This window comes from Macaca nemestrina, chromosome 2 (genome assembly GCF_043159975.1).
Source record: "Macaca nemestrina isolate mMacNem1 chromosome 2, mMacNem.hap1, whole genome shotgun sequence".
Classification (NCBI taxonomy): Eukaryota; Metazoa; Chordata; class Mammalia; order Primates; family Cercopithecidae; genus Macaca; species Macaca nemestrina.
This window is the reverse complement of record NC_092126.1, coordinates 143,621,502-143,639,721: the sequence shown is the minus strand read 5'-3', so window position 1 is coordinate 143,639,721 and position 18,220 is coordinate 143,621,502. Positions and strand designations below refer to the sequence as shown.

The following is an 18,220-nucleotide window of genomic DNA, read 5'->3' as shown; positions in this document are numbered from 1 at the left end:
AGTAGACTGCCCGCTGGCCCACGGGCCGGGGCGCGCAGGCGCCCGGTGGAGGGCGGAGGTGGCAAAAGGGTGAACGCGCAGGAGGGAGTGCCTGGGAACAGGCAGCATACGCTTGGCGCGGTGCCTCGCAGCTGTCTGCGGGTGGGGCCGCCGCTTTCCCTTGCAGACGAAAGCTGCTGACGGGAAAACCACGCGGGAGGGGGAGCTTCTAGGCCTTGGCCCTTTCCCCTCAAAGGCCGCGGGAACCTAGGGCTGGGGAATCCTGGCGGAGGCTCTGGGCATTATTACAGATGGTCGTTGAGGGTCGCAAAGACCAAGCCTCGAGGCCCTCCTCGCCCCGCTACTAGCTGTGACCTTTGGAAAGTCACTTGGCTTGCGTCTCAGTTTCCCCTTTTCTTGAGGGCTTGCGGCCTGAGAGTGGCGAAGAAGAAAAGAGTTAATGTCGCAGTCACTACCTGCCTAGTGGGTATTTAGATGCCCAGTCATGCCTTTGCTCTGGGAGCACTGCCGTAGATTTGTACCCTGGCTTGGGGGCCCCAGGGCAATCTCGGCCGCATTGCCTATGCGAGCTTGGCCCCAGTTTCCTTATCGGGGCACAGAATTTCCTTCAAAGGTAATGAAAAGAGGTGAAATCTGTCACCTTTAGTGCCTGGCACATAGTGGGCTCGTAAACCCAGTTACAGGCTTCAGGCCGCGCACAAGGCATGTAACTAAAGCTGATCCTTTCATAGGAGGGGAACGCAGACATCGTGCCAGCCGGTTGTGCATGCCCGCCGAACAGAGGTCGAGTTCCACTCTGTCGGCTGGCCAGGGAGAAGGAATGCAATTATTCATTTATTAAGTACACTCCCATTGATCCCTGCCTTAGAAAAAGCTGCTCAGTCTTACTTTCCAAATCTTTCTAGTTTATTGTTTTAGAAAAGCTAAAGGAAGCATTTCATTGATTTTTTCCCCCTATATTTATGCTTACAATTAGTCCTTTCCTAATGATCAAGAAGGAAACGTGATTGATCTGTATTTGTGGAGGTTATTAGTGTATTGGAATAACATGGGATAAAACAGTAATAGGAGAGCTGGCAAAACCAGATACCTTCAACTGTTAACTGTGTTGAAAGCTTGAAAAGTATTCATGTTCTATGCTGTGTTACACTCTGGGTTTTGGTCTCAAAAATACCCCTACCTCCATTGTCTCTAGGTGGTCCTTAAAAGCTGTTATTTTTTGTAGACGTTTGTTTTGATCTTAATTTCACCTTTTCCTACCAGTAACCACTGTCAGATCCTGTTGCTACAGGAGTTCAGAGAAAATCTATTTGTAATATTATTTAGAGGATAACCACACCCTGACTTCTACAGTGTTGAGTAAATCAAACTACTGTTCTTTCTGGGAAAAACCTGCAGCTGAAACTGGGATTAGGGATAAAGAAACCCAGCTGGAGTTTGCCCCTAAGTGCCAGTGATGGTTTCTGTTTATGGTCTGTTTATCGCACAACATGTTTTACCAGGATGTGACTAGCTTTTTGTGAGCCTTTCATGACCGCATGCAGTGTGCGATGCCATACATCTAAAATATGTACAAATATCTGATTGATCCTGACCCCCTTGATTAACTGTCGGATGTTTGCTAAAGTCAGTGATTTGCCCACACATAGCTCCTTGTTGGGAGAAGCAGCCATTTGATTGATGTTATGTATGAAAATTTAAAAATAAATTACTGAAAGCATATGAGGTCTAGTCAGATGAGATCCACGGGGGGAAAAATACACATATGAGGGAATCCAGGGTTTGACTTTTCCGTTTAACCAGTTTTTCATTTTAATATTTTAAACAGTTGCAGAGTTTAGCTACTAATGGTCCAGATTTTTGAAATTGGCATAAACGAGTTAGTTGTCCTTGGTCTTACTATTTCAGCTCAACATACATTATTTAACACAGTATAAATAACTACAGCAATCATAATAAACATTTATCGAGATTGTACCATTTATATTTACTATTTAAATATACCATTTATATTCATGATTTTATTTTACAGTTGACCCTTGAACAACATGGATTTGAACTATGTTGGTCCACTTACAGGTGGATTTTTTTCAATAATTTGAAAAAAAATTCAAAAAATAATTTCTAATAATTGAAATAATTTTTTTGATGTGTTAGAAAAATTTTTGGACATTTGTGACAATTTGAAAAAACAAACCAAGTAGCCTAGAAATACTGAAAAAATTAAGAAAAACTTAGGTCTATCATGAATGCAGAACATATATGTAGATACTAGTCTATTTTATCATTTACTACTGTAAAATATACACAAATCTATTATAAAAATGTAAAATTTATTAAAACATGTATACAAACATAAACCTCTTGGCACCATTTGTAGTTGATAGAAATATAAACAACAAAGATGCAGTATTAAATTGTAACTGCATAAAACTAACTGTAGTACATACTGTACTGTAATAATTTTGTAGCCACCTCCTGCCGCTATTGCCATGAGCTCAAGTGTTGTGCATATCCACTTAAAATGTCATGTGATGCTAATCATCTCTGCAGGAGCAGTCCGTCTCTCCAGAAAATTGTGTATCACAGTAAAAAGTGATCTTTGAGGTTCTCATGTATTTTTCATTGTGTTTAGTGCAATACCTTGCATAACACCATGGGCCCCATGCAATTCTGGAAGTGCTCCCAAGAAGCAGAGAAAAGTCATGACATTAGAAGAAAAAGTTGAATTGCTTGATATGTGCCATAGATGGAGGTCTGCAGCTGCAGCTGCCCGCCATTTCAGACACAATTCATCTTGTAAACTTATGGGGTTGATATTTACCGATAAATGTATTTTCCTTAATCACATTTTTTTCTCTCGCATACTTTATTGTAAGAATACTGTGTGTAATACATGTAACATACAAACTATATGTTAATCACCTGTTAATGTTATTGGTAAAGCTTGCAGTCAACAGTAGGCTATTAGTAGTTAAGTTTTGGCAGAGTCAAACGTTAAACTTGGATTTTTGACTGCACAGTGGGCTAGCACCCCTAATCCCTAGATCGTTCAAAGACCAACTGTACTATTTTGGATAATGGGGAATAAAACAATGTTTATTATATGCTCTTCCACCTCTGGAAAATCATAGCATTGTTTTTACTTTTTTTTTTTTTTTTTTTTTTAAGAAAAAAGAAGCTTCCTGAAAAGTTATGCCTTTTAATTGTGGTATACATCCTGGCTATTTATAATATTTCATTGAGAAATTTTTGTTTCCTCTAATATTTTTGTTGTTTTTTGTTTGTTTCAAGTGAAATAACTAAATCTGAAAATGCTAATGTGGACTTAAAATAGATCTTTTGTTTAATAAAGGAATCAATAATTTTATTTTGATGCACAGCAACTATTTGAGAATCTTTTAATAAAATTGATATTGGATGATGAGGATTTTAAAACAAGGGTTTTAGACTTAAGAAAAAGAAAGGTAATTTGTATTTATCCTGTCCTTTATTAAAATAAATTTGAAAACGTAGGAAATTAGTAGTAGTGGAAAACACTGATGGATAAAAATAAGCCAATATACTTTGGCCACCATGGATTAGTTAAGGATATATATATGTGTATGTTGAGTATCATTGTTTGATTTACAAAATGCTTTCATTTTATCTTCTATAATCTATTTCTCCTATATTACTTTGGTATAGGTATTGCTTAATCCCTTTAAGAAATGAAGAAAAAACTTCAGAGAGGCTGAAAAGAATTGCCCAAGGTTGTCTGAGTCCAAGTCCTATAATGCCTTACACAATAATAGGAATTTTGACATGGTGGATGATGAATATTTTTGACTGAGACCATGGTCAGTGTGGTGCACTGAGAGTCAATACACCCAAATTACACTATGCCATTGACTGCTTTGTTCTGGTTTGTGCCTGTTTCTAAGTAATAAGGATTACTGAATTTAGCAATAGTGGAAACAGAGTGATGAATGAAATGAACAAGTAAAGCGGCCCCAGCTCTCATGGAGGTTGCAATCTAGATAGAGATACAGAGAGAAAAATAATTTCAGTGTGTTAAGTGCTAAAAGATAAAGAGCACATGACCTAGATTAGGGTGTTATATAAAGCTTCCCAGGAGAAAGGATACCTTAACTAAAACCTGGAGGATAAGTAAAAGTTAGTCAAGTGAACACAGGAGGAGGTGGATGTTCTAAATAAAGGAATAGCAAGTGAAAAGACATGATGCAAAAGACAGCATCTGTTGTTCCAGGACTTGGGAAGCACAGCGTTAATTATTATAGATTTACGTGTGTATGTTGGGGCAGTGGCTTCAGTGAAGGAGGGAGTGGTGAGAGGAGGATAGATAAGAAGGAGCCAGAGGACTTTGTGAGTAGAAGTTTTGGGGAGTAGGGTACAAGAATGCTGGGAGCTTCAAAACTACAAGTAGGAGGAGCAACCATTAAGAGACTTTTACAGAAGTCCAGGTAAGCAATGATGGTTGCTGGAAAAGGCTAGTAACATTGCAGATAAGATGGGGAATGAAAAGGTAAGATATTCAAAAAAATATATAGGAGTAGAATTACTGGGGGTTTAATGATCAGTTGGATGGAGGGAGAAGAGAAGGTGGTTCCTGAATTTCTGACTTGGCAATTGGCAGGATAGTACTACTATACCAAGAGGAGAGACATAAAACGGGTACAAATTTGAAAGGAAGAATGTACAGGGGATGATAAAAAATTGAGTTTTAGACATGTTGAGTAAGAGGTACCTGTGAAACATCAAAGATATTAAGTAGACTTGGCTTAATGGGTCTGACAATGACTTGGGAGATTTTAGTTGCAGACAGATACTTGGGAATCATTGGGTGTGTAATACTTTCTTCTGTCTCATTAGGATTGGGAGAATAGACATATCAAGTATATTTTTAAGTTATTTTTGAATAAGGGTATTATGTTTAATTTGCATGACAAATCTATAAGAAACCTCTAGGACAGGGAAACATTGCACATAGAAGTGGCGAGTGACTTGAAGCATTGCCTAATATATAAAGACATCCGAATTTTTAAAAGGTGGAGTAGGTAGAGGGAAATTTTAACTTATTTTTAAAAATATGACAAGAATTGCCAGATTGGGTTAAAAATCAAGACCTAACTCTATATGCTATCTGCAAGAAACCCACCTCAAATATAAAGACATAGATATATTAAAAGTAAAAGGACGGAGAAAGATATGCCATGCAAAGCACTAATCAAAAGAAAGATGAAGTGGCTATATTAGACAAAGTAGACTTTAGAATAAAGAATGTTACTAGGAAAAAAGAAGGACATTACATAATGAATAAGGGGGAAATTCATGAAGAATGCACAACAAGCACAGATATTAATGGACCTAACACAAAAAATGGAAAGAACCAAAGGTGAAATAGAAAAACTAACAATTTTAGTTGGAGATGTTGGTGTTCCTGCTTCAGTAATCCATAGAACTAGTAAACAGAAAATCAGTAGGGATATAGAAAACCTGAACAGCCCTATCAACCAATTTGATTCAATTAAGTTTTAGAGAACACACCACCAACAGCAGAATACATATCCTTTCAAATGTATGTGGGAAATTCACCAAGTTAGATGATATTCTGAGGCATAAAACCTTAACAAATGTAAAGAATTGAAGTAATATAAAATATGTTATCTAATCACAATAGAATTAAACTATAAATTGATAATATCTGCATAATTCTCAAGTATTTGCAAATTAGACAACACACTTTTAAATAATTTGTAAGTCAAAGGGAAGGCATAACGAAATTAAAAACTATTTTGAATGGACGGGCAATAAAAATATAACACATCAAAATGTATGAAACTAAGCTAAAGCAGTGCTTAAAAGGTAATATGTAGCATTACATGCTTATATTATAAAACAAAAAAGGCCTCCAATCAATGATGTAAGTCTCCACCTTAAAAAGTTTAGAATAGAAGAGCAAATTAAATCCCAAACAAGTAGAAACTAGGAAATATTAAAGAGCAGAAGCGAAATTTTAAAAAAGATTCTAAAACCAAAAGCTGGTATTTGAAAGACAAAAATTAATAAACCTCTACTCAGACTTATCAGATGGAAAAGGGGAGAAGACATAAGTTTTAATATCAAGAATGAAAAAGGTGCTATCACTGTAGATCCTACAGACATTAAAATAAGAGAATATCATAAACAATTTTATGTCAATAAATTTGATAAATCAAATGGACACATTTCTTGATAGACTATCAAAGCTTACCTAAGAGTTACTAGGCAATGTAAAAACTTTCCCACAGTAAAAATCTGATGGCTTCATTGCAAATCCTACAACATTTAAGGAAGAAGTAATACCATTTTTATACAGACTTTTTCCAGACATAGAAAAAGGGAGGAAAGCTGGGCATGGTGGCTCACACCTGTAATTCCAGCCTTTTGAGAGCCCAAGGCAGGAGAATCACTTGAGCTCTGGAGTTTGAGACCGGCCTGGGCAATATATAGTGAGACTTCATCTCTACTAAAAATAAAAGAAAAAGTAGCTGGGTGTGGTGGTGCATGCTTGTAGTCCCAGCTACTCAGCAGGCTGAGGCAGGAAGATCACTTGAGCCCAGGAGATAGAGGCTGCAGCAAGCTATGATTGTACCACTGCACTCTGGCCTGGGTGGCAGAGTGAGACCCTGTCTTGGAAAAACGAAAGGAAAAGGAGAGAAAACTTTTCAGTTTTATGTGACCCGCATTACCTGATATCAAAACCAGGCAAAGAATTTATAGGAAAACTACAAGCCAGTATCCCTCATGAATATAGACATAAAAATGTTAAACAAAATATTAACAAATAAAATCTAGTATATAAAAAGATTAGAAAATACATCATGACCAAATGAGCCTTACTGCAAGAATGCAAAGTTGGTTCAATATTCATAAATCGATCAATGCAATTTACCATATCAACAGACTAAAGAAGGAAAAAGTCATATGATTATCTCAATAGATACAGAAAAAACATTTTACAAAAATCTGTCATTTGTTCCTGATAAAACTTTCAGAAAACAAGGAATAGAAGGAAATTTCCTCTACCTGATAAAGTGGATTTATGAAAACACCTAACATCATACTTCATAAATATAAAATCCTTTCCCCCTAAGATCAGAACAAAGCAAGAATGTTGGCATTCTTCACTCCTATTCAATATTGTCCAGGAGGTCCTAGATAGTGTAATAAGGCAAGAAAAAGAAGTAGGCATACAGATTGGAAAGGAAAAAACAAAAATGCCTTCATTTGTAGATACCGTGATTGTCTATGAAGAACATCCAAAAAATTTACAAAAAGCTACTGGATCTAGCTGGGCATGGTGGCTCATGCCTGTGATCCCAGCACTTTGGGAGTCTGAGGCAGGCAGATCACGAGGTCAGGAGATGGAGAACATCCTGGCTAACATGGTGAAACCCTGTCTCTAATAAAAATACAAAAAATTAGCTGGGTTTGGTCGCAGGCGCCTGTAGTCCCAGCTACTCGGGAGACTGAGGCAGGAGAATGGCATGAACCCAGGAGGTGGAGCTTGCAGTGAGCTGAGATTGTGCCACTGCACTCCAGCCTGGGAAACAGAGCGAAACTCTGTCTCAAAAAAAAAAAAAAAAGCTACTGGATCTAGTAGGTGAGTTTAGCAAGCCCACAGGATACAAGGTCAATATATGAAAATGAACCATACTTTTTTATACTAACAGCAAACATTTTGAACTTGAAAACTTTTTAAAGTATATTTACAATAGCATCCAATTTACAAATACCTAGGAATAAATCTAACAGAACATGTATAAGATTTGCATGCCAAAAACTGACATACATTAATGAGAAAAATCAAGACCTAAACTAGTGGTAAGATATATTGAATTTATGGATTAGGATTCTCAATATTGTCAAAATGTCAGTCTTCCTAAATCGATAGATATAATGCAAATACAGTCACAGTCTCAGCAGTCATCTTTGTGGAAATTGACAGGCTATTTCTAAAATTTATATAGAGAAGTAAAGAACCTAGAATAGCCAAAACAATTTTGAAAAAGAAAACATTGGATCATCCACACTACCTGATTTCAAGACTAGCTATAAAGTTACAGAAATCAAGACAAAATGATTTAAAAAATTTTATGGTTAAAAAAAGTGAGCTCTACCCTCTTAACAAATTTTTAAGTGTACAGTATTGTTAACTATGAGCACAAAGTTGTACAGCAGATCTCTACAAGTTTTTCATCTTGTGTGACTGAAACTTTATACCCACTGAATAGCAACTCCCGTTTTTCCCCTACCTGCAGCCCTTGGCAACCTCTATTCTACTTTCTGCTTCCATGAGTTTGACTATTTTATGTAATTCATGTAAGAAGAATCATGCAATATTTGTCCTTCTGTGACTAGCTTATTTCACTTAGCATAATGTCCTCAAGGTTCATCCATGTTGTAGCATGTGACAGGACTTTCTTCCTTTTTATGGCTGAATGATATTCCATTATGTACGCACACCACCTTTTCTTTATTCATCCACCAGTGGACATTAAGGTTGTTTCTACCTCTTGGCTGTTGTGAACAGTGCTACAGTTAACATGGGAATGCAGATATCTTGTTTTAATTCTTTTAGATAAATACCCAGAAATGAGATTGCTAGATCATATGGTAGCTCTATTTTTAATTTTTTAGGAACCTCCATGCTATGCTCCATAGCAGCTATATCATTTTACATTTCCACCAACAGTGCACAAGCGCTCTCATTTCTCTGCATCCTCACCAACACTTGTTATTTCCTGGGTTTTGTTGTTATTGTTGGTGTTGCTTTTAAATAATAGCCATCCTAACAGGTGTGAGGTGATATCTCATGTGGTTTTGATTTGCATTTCTATGATGATTAGCAACGTTGAGCATCTTTTCATACACCTGTTGCCTATTTGTATGAATTCTTTGGAAAAATGTATATTCAAGTCTTTTGCCCGTTAAATTTTTTTTTAAGTTTTTATTTTTTGAGACAGGGTCTTGTTCTGTCACCCAGCCTGTTGTGCAGTGGCACAGTCACAGCTTACTGCAGCCTTGACCTCCTGGGCTCAAGTGACCCTCCCGTGTCAGCCTCCCAAGTAGCTGGGACTACAGGTGTGTGCTCCTGCGCCTAATTTTTGTATTTTTTTTTGTAGAGACTGAGTTTTGCTGTGTTGCCCAGGCTAGTCTGGAACTCCTGGGCTCAAATAATCTTCCTGCTTTGGCCTCCCAGAGTGCTGGGATTATCAGCATGAACCACTGCACCTGCTTTTGCTCATTTTAAAATTATGTTATTTTCGTTTGGTTGGTTCTTTTGCTGTTGAATTGTAGGAGCTCCTTATATATTTTGAATATTAACCTCTTATCAGATTTTTTGGTTTACAAATATTTTCCCCCATTCTGTAGGTTGCCTTTTCACTGTGTGATTGTTTTCTTTGGTGTACAAAAGCGTTTTGGTTTGATGCAGTACTACTTGTCTATTTTTGCATTTGTTGCCTGTGTTTTTGGCGCCATATTCAAGAAATCATTGCCATGACCAATGCCATGAAGGTTTCCTGTATTCTAGAAGTTTTATAGTTTCAGGTATTACATTTAAGTCTTTAATCCATTTTGAATTTTTTTTTCTTTTCTTTTTTTCTTTATTTTTTCTTTTTTTTGAGACAGTGTCTCACTCTGTCATCCAGGCTAGAGTACAGTGGTGCAGTTATAGCCTATGGCAGCCTCAAACTCCTGTGCTCAATAGTTATTATTATTTTTTTTTTTGTAGAGATGGAGTCTTGCTATATTGCCCAGGTTGGTGAGTTGGTTTTTGTGTGTGGTACAAGAGAGGTGTCCAGTTAATTCTTTTGCATGTGACTATCCAGTTTTCCCAAGACCATTTGTTAAAGAGACTACCCTTTCCCCATTGTTTATTCTTGTCACTCTTTTTAAATATCAGTTGACTATATGTTCAGTTGATGAAGGGATAGACATATAGGTCCATAGAACAGCATAGAGTCCAGAAATAGACCCACACCAACATGGTCAATTGATATTTTTGACTAAGGTGCCAAGTAACTCATTGGAGAAAGGATAGTCTTCACACAGAATGGTGCTGGAGGAATTAGGAGTCCATATTTTAAAAAAATAACCTTGACAGATACCTCGTACATCTATAAAAGTTAAGTAAAAATGTATCATAGACCAAAATGTAAAACCTAAAACTATAACACTGCTAGAACTTCCTGGCCCATGATGGTGACCACATGTGGCTATTTACATTTAAACTAATTAAAACAAAATAAAATTTAAAAATTCAACTCCTCAATTGTTGCAGCAACATACCAAGTTCTCAGAAGTCACATCTGGCTAGCTATACCCAGTGTATTGGTTAGCACAGATTATAGAACATTTCTACCATAACAGAAAGTTATATTATACAATGCTGTTCTAGAAAAAAACAGGAAAAAATCTGGAATCTTAGGCAAAGATTTCATAGGAGGAAGTATGAACCATAGAAACAGAATAATTAATAAATTGGGTTTCATCAAAATTAAAACTTTTCGTTCTTCAAAAAGCTCTGCTGACCAGGTATGGTGGCTCATACGTGTACTCCCAGCACTTTGGGAGGCCAAGGTGGGAGGATTGCTTGAGCCCAAAAGTTTGAGACCGGCCTGGGCAACACAGGGAGACTCATCTCAAAAAAAAAAAAAGACAGCCTTTGCTAAGAAAATGACAAGTCACAGACGAGGGAAAAAAATATTGCAAAACATATATTTAGTACAGAACTGGCAACCAGAATATAAAAAGCACAAGTTTCAAAATTTTAACTTTAATAACATATTCATAGTCTGAGAAGTCCTAAACATTTTAATAACAAAAGAAAGTAAAAAGTGGGCAAAAAATTTGTACAGACACTTCACCAAAGAAATATAGATGGCATATTATTTAATTTTTCTAATCTTTTTTTCTTTTTTCGACTCTATTACGTTAGTAACTTACAACTTTTCTAACCTTATACAGGTATGCATCCATTTTTAAAAAATCAGTAAAGGTATCTGGTTGAGAAGTTTATGATCTACTTTTATTTTCTTTGTACCTCACTGGATCTTACTTTTAAAGTGCAAATCCTGGCAAATAAAACCTGAGGAAGAAAGTCTCTAATCGGGAGTGCATGTGTGTGTGTGTATGTGTGTGTGTGTCTAAAAAAGCAAACATCTTTTTATAGTTGTTTCTGGTTATCCAAGAATAGCAATAGTGAACGTAAAAGGAAGCAGCAGCTCTTGGGCAATCATTTATAGCTTTATCAGTCTATACGATCATGTTAATGAACTAACTTGTTCAGCCTGTTTGGACCATGAGAAAATGTGACCTTCCTAATTGTATTCAAATCCGTCAGTTGAAAAGAAATATGCGATTTGTTTTTCTTGTCTTTAACCTGTCTAGATTTTGCCTAAGCAAATGTGGTAGGCAGAATAGCGGCCCCCTTAAAGATGTTCATGTCCTCATCCCCAAACCCTGTGAATATGTTGCCTTACATGGCAAAAGGGAGATTGTGGATGTGATTAAGGATTTTGAGATGGGGAGATTTCCCGGATTATGCAGGTTGGACCAATGGAATCACAAGCGTCCTAATAAATGAAAGAGGAAGGCAGAAGAGTCAGAGTCAGAATGATGCAATGTGTGAAAGACTCAACTGGCCATTCCTCTCTTTGAAGATGGGGTCAGGCCACAAGCCAAGGAATGGAGGCAGCCTCTCGAACCTGAAAAAGGCAAGAAAATGGATTATTCCCTAGTACCTTCAGAAGGAACATGGACAAGCAGAACTGTATGTAAAATAATAAATTTGTGTTGTTGTTTTAAGCCTTTAAGTTTTTGGTAATTTGTTACAGCAACAGTGGGAAACTAGTGCAGCATACCTACAGGACTGTTGCGTTTGTAAGTTCTAAAACACAGGCAACTGATTATTTTTATTTAAATCAGGAGCACAAATCATTTCAAGTTTCACTGCCAGCATTACCTGGCTCTCTAGTGAGCAGGTTTTTGACTCTTGCCCTCCTGCCTAACTCTGTGAAATACTTAGTTCAAAAAGTGTGCACACTGAATGTGCTAAAAAGGGTAAAGGTACCGTGAGTCAACCCAAACATTAGCAGTCCTGGGTGTGTGGGCTGTGGGCCACCTGCACACAATCGCCATTGTATGTTTGTACCACCATTTGTTTACTCATTTATTAGTTGATGGACATTTGGTGTGTTACCAGTTTGAGGTGGTATTAATAAAGCTGTTTATAATTTGCATACAGGTTTTTGTATAGACATATATTTTCATTTCTTTTGGATTAATACTTGGTAGTAGGATTTCTGGATTTTTTAGTAAGTGTGTTTATTTATTTATTTTTTTAACTTCAGTTGTTTTTCAAAGTGATTGTACGGTACTCTACCCATAATTATGAGAGTTTATATTAGTCCATTCTCACATTGTTATAAAGAAATATGTGAGACTGGGTAATTTATAGAAAAAAAGATTAACTTGGCTCTTGGTTCTGTAGTCTGTACAGGAAGCATGGTTCCATCTGCTCTGCTTCTGGGGAAGCCTCAGGAAACTTACAATCATGGCGGAAGGAAAACAGTGGGGCAGCACTTCACATGGCTGGAGCAGAAGGAAGACAGGGTACGGGAGGTGCTACACACTTATAAACAACCAGATCTCATGGGAACTCACTCACTATACAGTATCAAGGGGGGATGGTGCTAAACCATTCATGAGAACTCCGCCCCCATGATCCAGTCACCTCCCACAAGGCCCCACCTTCAACACTGGGGATTACAGTTCTACTTGAAATTTGGGTGGGGACACAGATCCAAAGCATGTCAGAGTTCCAGTTTAAAATACTATGGAATGGTACAAAAAGAGCTATGAAAGACTTCCACCCATCCCCAAGTCCTTTAGCCTATTATGAAATTTCTAGGATTAGCAGAAATACTAAAATTTGTTAAATCTGGTTGGGAGAATCTAACTCAAGTGATTTACATATGGTTTATGTATAAATGAACTATAATTATTCGTTATCCAAAATGGCCATAATTTCTTTAGGCTACTTAAATATGCTGTCTCTTCAGGTATAATCTGAGAACTGCCATAATACTACTTGGATCGTTGAGGGATTATCTTTTAGCATTGTTACATAAGGGAGTTGGGTGGAGAGAGGAGTATGAAAGTATATGTGAGTCTGAATTTACACATTCATAGAGACCATGCTAAATCACAGCTTTGTTATAAGAATTGAAAGAAGGAGGAAGAGAAAGATTGGGATCCCCTGGTTAGAGGGACCAAAATGGAGAATGTTGTGAAGCAGGGTTACTGGAGCCAGAGGCATTATGATTAATGGTTAGTTTATAGGATTGAATGGTCAGCAGCAAAAAGAGTCGTGACTGCCTAATGTTCAGTTGTCATCAGTGACATGGGTAGAGTACAGTACAACCACTTTGAAAAACAACTGAAGTTAAAAAAAAAATAAACATACTTACTAAAAAATCCAGAAATCCTGCTACCAAGTATTAATCCAAAAAGAAGGCACCTTCTTTTTGGGCCACTGCCAGATATTCCTTCCTTAATGAAAGACTCCTCTTTGCCCTTGGCTCCAAAACTATCAAGCAGATTAAGTGAGGGTTCAAAAATAATCTTTTTTTTACCTCTCAAAGGCATTGACCCTCTTTGTTTGGGGGGAATTGTGCTAGGTACTAACAATACAGAAATGAACTACTTGCAGCTTTTGCCTTTAAGAACTCTGACTTTTCTTTGCATCTCTTAGAACTCTGATATTTTACATATCTCCCCCAGGCAAGGTGGGGAGGTAGAGGTGCAGACACAGGAACATAGCTGGATGACACCTCCCACTGGGATACTGAAGAATCTACATGAGGTCAGATGATCTGGCATTGAATCCCAAGGTCTAATGTTCTGGTTTGGTCAAATCACTTCAACTTCTTTTTTTTTTTTTTCTTTTGTTTTCTTTTTTTTTTTTTTGAGATGGAATTTCGCTCTTGTTGCCTAGGCTGGAGTGCAATGGCGTGATCTCGGCTTACCGCAACCTCCGCCCCCTGGGTTCAAGCAATTCTCCTGCCTCAGCCTCCCGAGTAGCTGGGATTACAGGCGTGTAATCCTGTAATCCTGGCTGATTTTGTATTTTTAGTAGAGACAGGTTTTCTCCATGTTGGTCAGGCTGGTCTCGAACTCCTAACCTCAGGTGATCCACCCGCCTCGGCCTCCCAGAGTGCTGGGATTATAGGCACAAACCACTGCGCCCGGCCCAAATCACTTCAACTTTCTAAAGAAATTTCTTGTTCTGTAAAATAGGGATGTATCAGGAAAAAAAAAAAAATGCTATTTTAGAAGCCAGTTTGCCCTGCAAGTGGAAGCTAAGGACGACAGAATTATAGCCCTTTTTTGTTTTTAGGCCAAGGTAAAGGCCTAATCTAGAGAGGAACGACTGGGAACTGAGGGCTAAAATTGCTCTGCATAGTAAAGAAACAAGAATTTTTGGTTTTCAGTTGAGGCTGGAAGGAAGATTTGTTTTTGCTGTTATTGTTTTGTTTCGCTTTTGTTTGTTTAGGCAAGTGAGAAAGAAAAAGTAGATGCCTGCAAGCCGACAGGCTGAGAAGAGAAGTTGCTCCTCCCATAAGTGAGAAGGAAGGGGGAGGGAGCTTTAATGGCTGATTCTCAATTTTAAGTTGTTTCCTATTCCTTATTGTAATCTTCTTCCACTAAAGATCTGTTCTTCACAAAGCCCAGATGATAATGGTGCTTTGGGGACAGGAAGGAGAGAGAGCTGTGTCCACACTAGTGAAATAAAGAGAGGGGAGATGATGAGAAGGAACCGATACTTGGGTTGGAATCAGGATTTAGGATGAAACAGTGACAAGGGATCATGAAGAAGGTGTAAGCACCCTCAGAATGGTTACTTACTGGACTTGGGTCTGCTCACACAGAGCAGCAAAGCCAAACACTGACATCGGGATTGCAGGGAGAGAAAGTGAGGCATTTATTGCAGGGCACCAAGCAAGGAGGGTCAGGGAGCTCATGCTTAAGACCTCAACTCCCAGATGGCTTACACAGGTAAGGGTTTTTAAAGGCAGTGTGGCAGAGGTTACAGGCAGTCATAAATCAATACATGAGGCTACATATTGGTTTAACCTAAAAAGGTGGGATATCTCAAAGTGGAGCTGGAGTGGAAGGGTGGAGCCCATAGATCATAGGTGGATTCAGAGATTTTCTAATGTGCAATTGTTTAAGGAGGTGAACCTTTGTCGAAAAATTTGAGGTCAGCAGAAAAGAATGTTAGCTCTGGCCTGTGGGCAATAACTTCCTCCAGGCCCTTCAAGAAGAAAGTTAGAACAAAGAACAGTGGTCAGAGTTCTGTCTTCAGTTCCCCATTACCTGAGGTTTACCTGACAGCTGACAGCATTTTTCCTTTGGTAGTGGTCTGAGCTTTTGAAAAACAACTTCAGGACATATGTTAAGATACTATCTATAGTTTCTTTAGGGGACCAAACATCTCATGACTCTAACTTCCTTGGCGATTGTTTTAAGCTACTATTACTTTATTTTATTTTATTTTTGAGACAGTGTCTCACTCTGTTGCCCAGGCTGGAGTGCAGTGGTGTGATCTTGGCTCACTGCAGCCTCGACCTCCCTGGGCTCGGGAGATCCTCCTACTTCAGCCTCCTGACTAGCTGGGACTACAGGTGTGTGCCACCATGCCTGGCTAATTTTTGTATTTTTTGTAGAGATGGCGTTTTGCCATGTTGCCCAGGTTGGTCTTGAACTCCTGGGCTCAAGCAGTCTGCCTGTCTCAGCTTCCCAAATCATGAGCCACTGTGCCGAGCCTGCTGTTATATTACTTCATTGGTTAACAAGTTGCTTATTTACTTCTCAGGGCTAGCTAGGTGCCTGGAATTGCCCTTGGAGGAATTCAAGATTTTCCTTTATTTTCATGCTTGGGTTGCGGAGGGGCTCATGGGCCCCCAAGGTGGGGTCTCTGCTCCTTCTCAGGATCCCTCTCAGAAAGAAATTATTAAGGAGGCTCTGGGTCTTCTATAGGTATGTGAGACGTGGTATAGAATTTGTATTTGAACGTTAAATTAAGATAGTACAACTTATGACCATTCAGATGTCAGGGATAATATCTACTTGATAAGGTTGGGAGGTTTAAATAAGAATATAAGTGAAGACACTTCAGAAACTAAGGAAATACATTGTCATTCCTAAGATAAAACATTTTTGCTGTAGAGATTTATTTTATTTATTTAGACATGGAATCTCACTCTGTCACCTAGGCAGGAGTGTAGGGGCACAATCTTGGCTCACTGCAACCTCTGCCTCCTGAGTTCAAGGGATTCTCCTTTCTCAGCCTCCTGAGTAGCTGGGACTAAAGGTGTGCGCCACCACACCTAGCTAATTTTTGTATTTTAGTAGAGACGGAGTTTTGTCATTGTTAGCCAGGCTGGTCTCGAACTCCTGATCTCAGGTGATCCACCCACTTCGGCCTCCCAAAGAGTTGGGATTACAGGCATGAGCCATTGTGCCTGGCCCAAGATTTATTTTTAAAAAAGAAGTCAGATTTGAATCCGGCACTGCTAAAAAATGTAATAGTTATCTGGAAGTCATAAGCTGTATGAGAGGTTTCTTTATGAATTTATTCGGTTCAAACTGATAGTTAAAACATAATTTGGACATAAAGATAAACATTTTTTAAATGACTGGATGTGGCCCAAATATGTCATGTTAAGACATGTAGATTTAGGATCCCACAGTAATAACATCAGACCCATTTAGTGGGAACAGAAAGAAGCTTTTGGTCATGCAATAGTTAGCTGAGATTGTGGATAGGGATGAGAAAAAGGAAATGGTTATGTTGCAAAGGAATGGGAAGTAACGTATGAGGTGTATGCCAAACTTGGTACAGATTATCTTTCTTGATGCCCATTACTGCCCAAAGAAGTATGTGGTAGCATCTCTACTCTTGAGAAGGGGGAACTGTACATTAGAATCATTAGTAACTTGCTCAAAGTTATAACATTTCAGTGACAGAAATGGTATTAGAATTCTTATCCACCTCAAGGCCCATGTTCTTTCCATTCCACCATGTTGCCATGTGGACTCTGCCATAGACCTGGTACCTAAGCCTTGTGTGGTTCAGGTCTCCTTGTCCCAGTTTTATACCAAACCTTAATTGTTTTTCTGCAGAGAACTTTTACAAAAAGCTTCTCATAGGACTTTATGAGATACCATAGGTGGTAAGTATGTGACTTATGCTCAGGAGTAAATAGTTTAAATTCCTGGATTGTCTAAAGTTCCATTTACCTGGGCCTAACCATCTGTGGTGAGGTCATTATAAATGTGCTGGCAAACTCTTTCCATTAGTGGTTCTTGCATACAGTATGCACTTCTTATGTTGTTGGATTCTTTGTGTTGTTGTTCAGAATTTACCTTAGGGGTTTTCTCAAACTCTGCATTCTTACTCTATAGTGGTTTTTGGCTTTCTTTTTTCTCTCCAAGCTGGGTGGATGATGCAGTTTCGCCTCTAGGTGTTAGGATTCTCTTTCACACTGGTTTGTCATGACCTTAAAGTATTTTAAGATGTTCCTTTTGTAATTTTTTTTTTTAATGTCACGCCCTACTAAGCTAGAGATTTGTTTTACCAAATGTGTTTAAAATACAAGCAGCTGGAGACTCCACAGCATTGTCTGAGTTGACCAAATATAAAAACCCACCAGGTAGACAGCTTTTTATTTTCTTGATTTTGGTAGAGTTTTTTGGTTCCAGACCTGAAGGCTTGTTATGCTTCTGAATTGGCTTCTAGGTTGTAAGAGTTGCTTAATGTGGCATATGATACCAGAGATGGAAAAATGTTTATGATAACTATAATCATCTTATTATAAATTGCCATCATACTCTCTCCTGTCAGATAATTGATGAGGCCTAAACGTTGTTCTGAGCTGCAACCACCCACAAAAACCACACACATGGCGTTTTACTCAAAACTGTACTTCAACCACTACTTTGTGATGCAAAACTAGTGGAATTTTGGGTACTTTCTGTAAAATTGAAATCTTTATGGGGGTTTTCCAACATTCTAGTTGATTGTTAAATTATTAGTGTAAGGAACAAGACCAAGGCAGAGTTTGCCGATGAACATTGACTTCTGTGGTAGGAGAGGACACCAGTGTGC

The 18,220-nt window shown here is 38.3% G+C and overlaps 1 protein-coding gene across 8 annotated transcripts in view; it reads left to right on the top strand.

Annotated features, from left to right (window-relative positions):
* LOC105477622 (uncharacterized) overlaps window positions 1–18,220 on the top strand; it is a 191,411-nt gene that overhangs the window by 68,217 nt on the left and 104,974 nt on the right. For 3 of the 8 annotated variants that reach the window (XM_071092117.1, XM_071092116.1, XM_071092118.1), the window contains exon 1: window positions 7–12,660. The exons of 4 other annotated variants lie outside the window; for them this stretch is intronic. In XM_071092117.1, the coding sequence (XP_070948218.1) occupies window positions 12,602–12,660 (59 nt within the window). In that variant the 5' untranslated portion in view covers window positions 7–12,601. Of the gene's footprint in view, window positions 1–6; window positions 12,661–18,220 lie in introns of those variants that run through there. One more of the 8 variants, XR_984834.2, reaches the window with a different exon arrangement.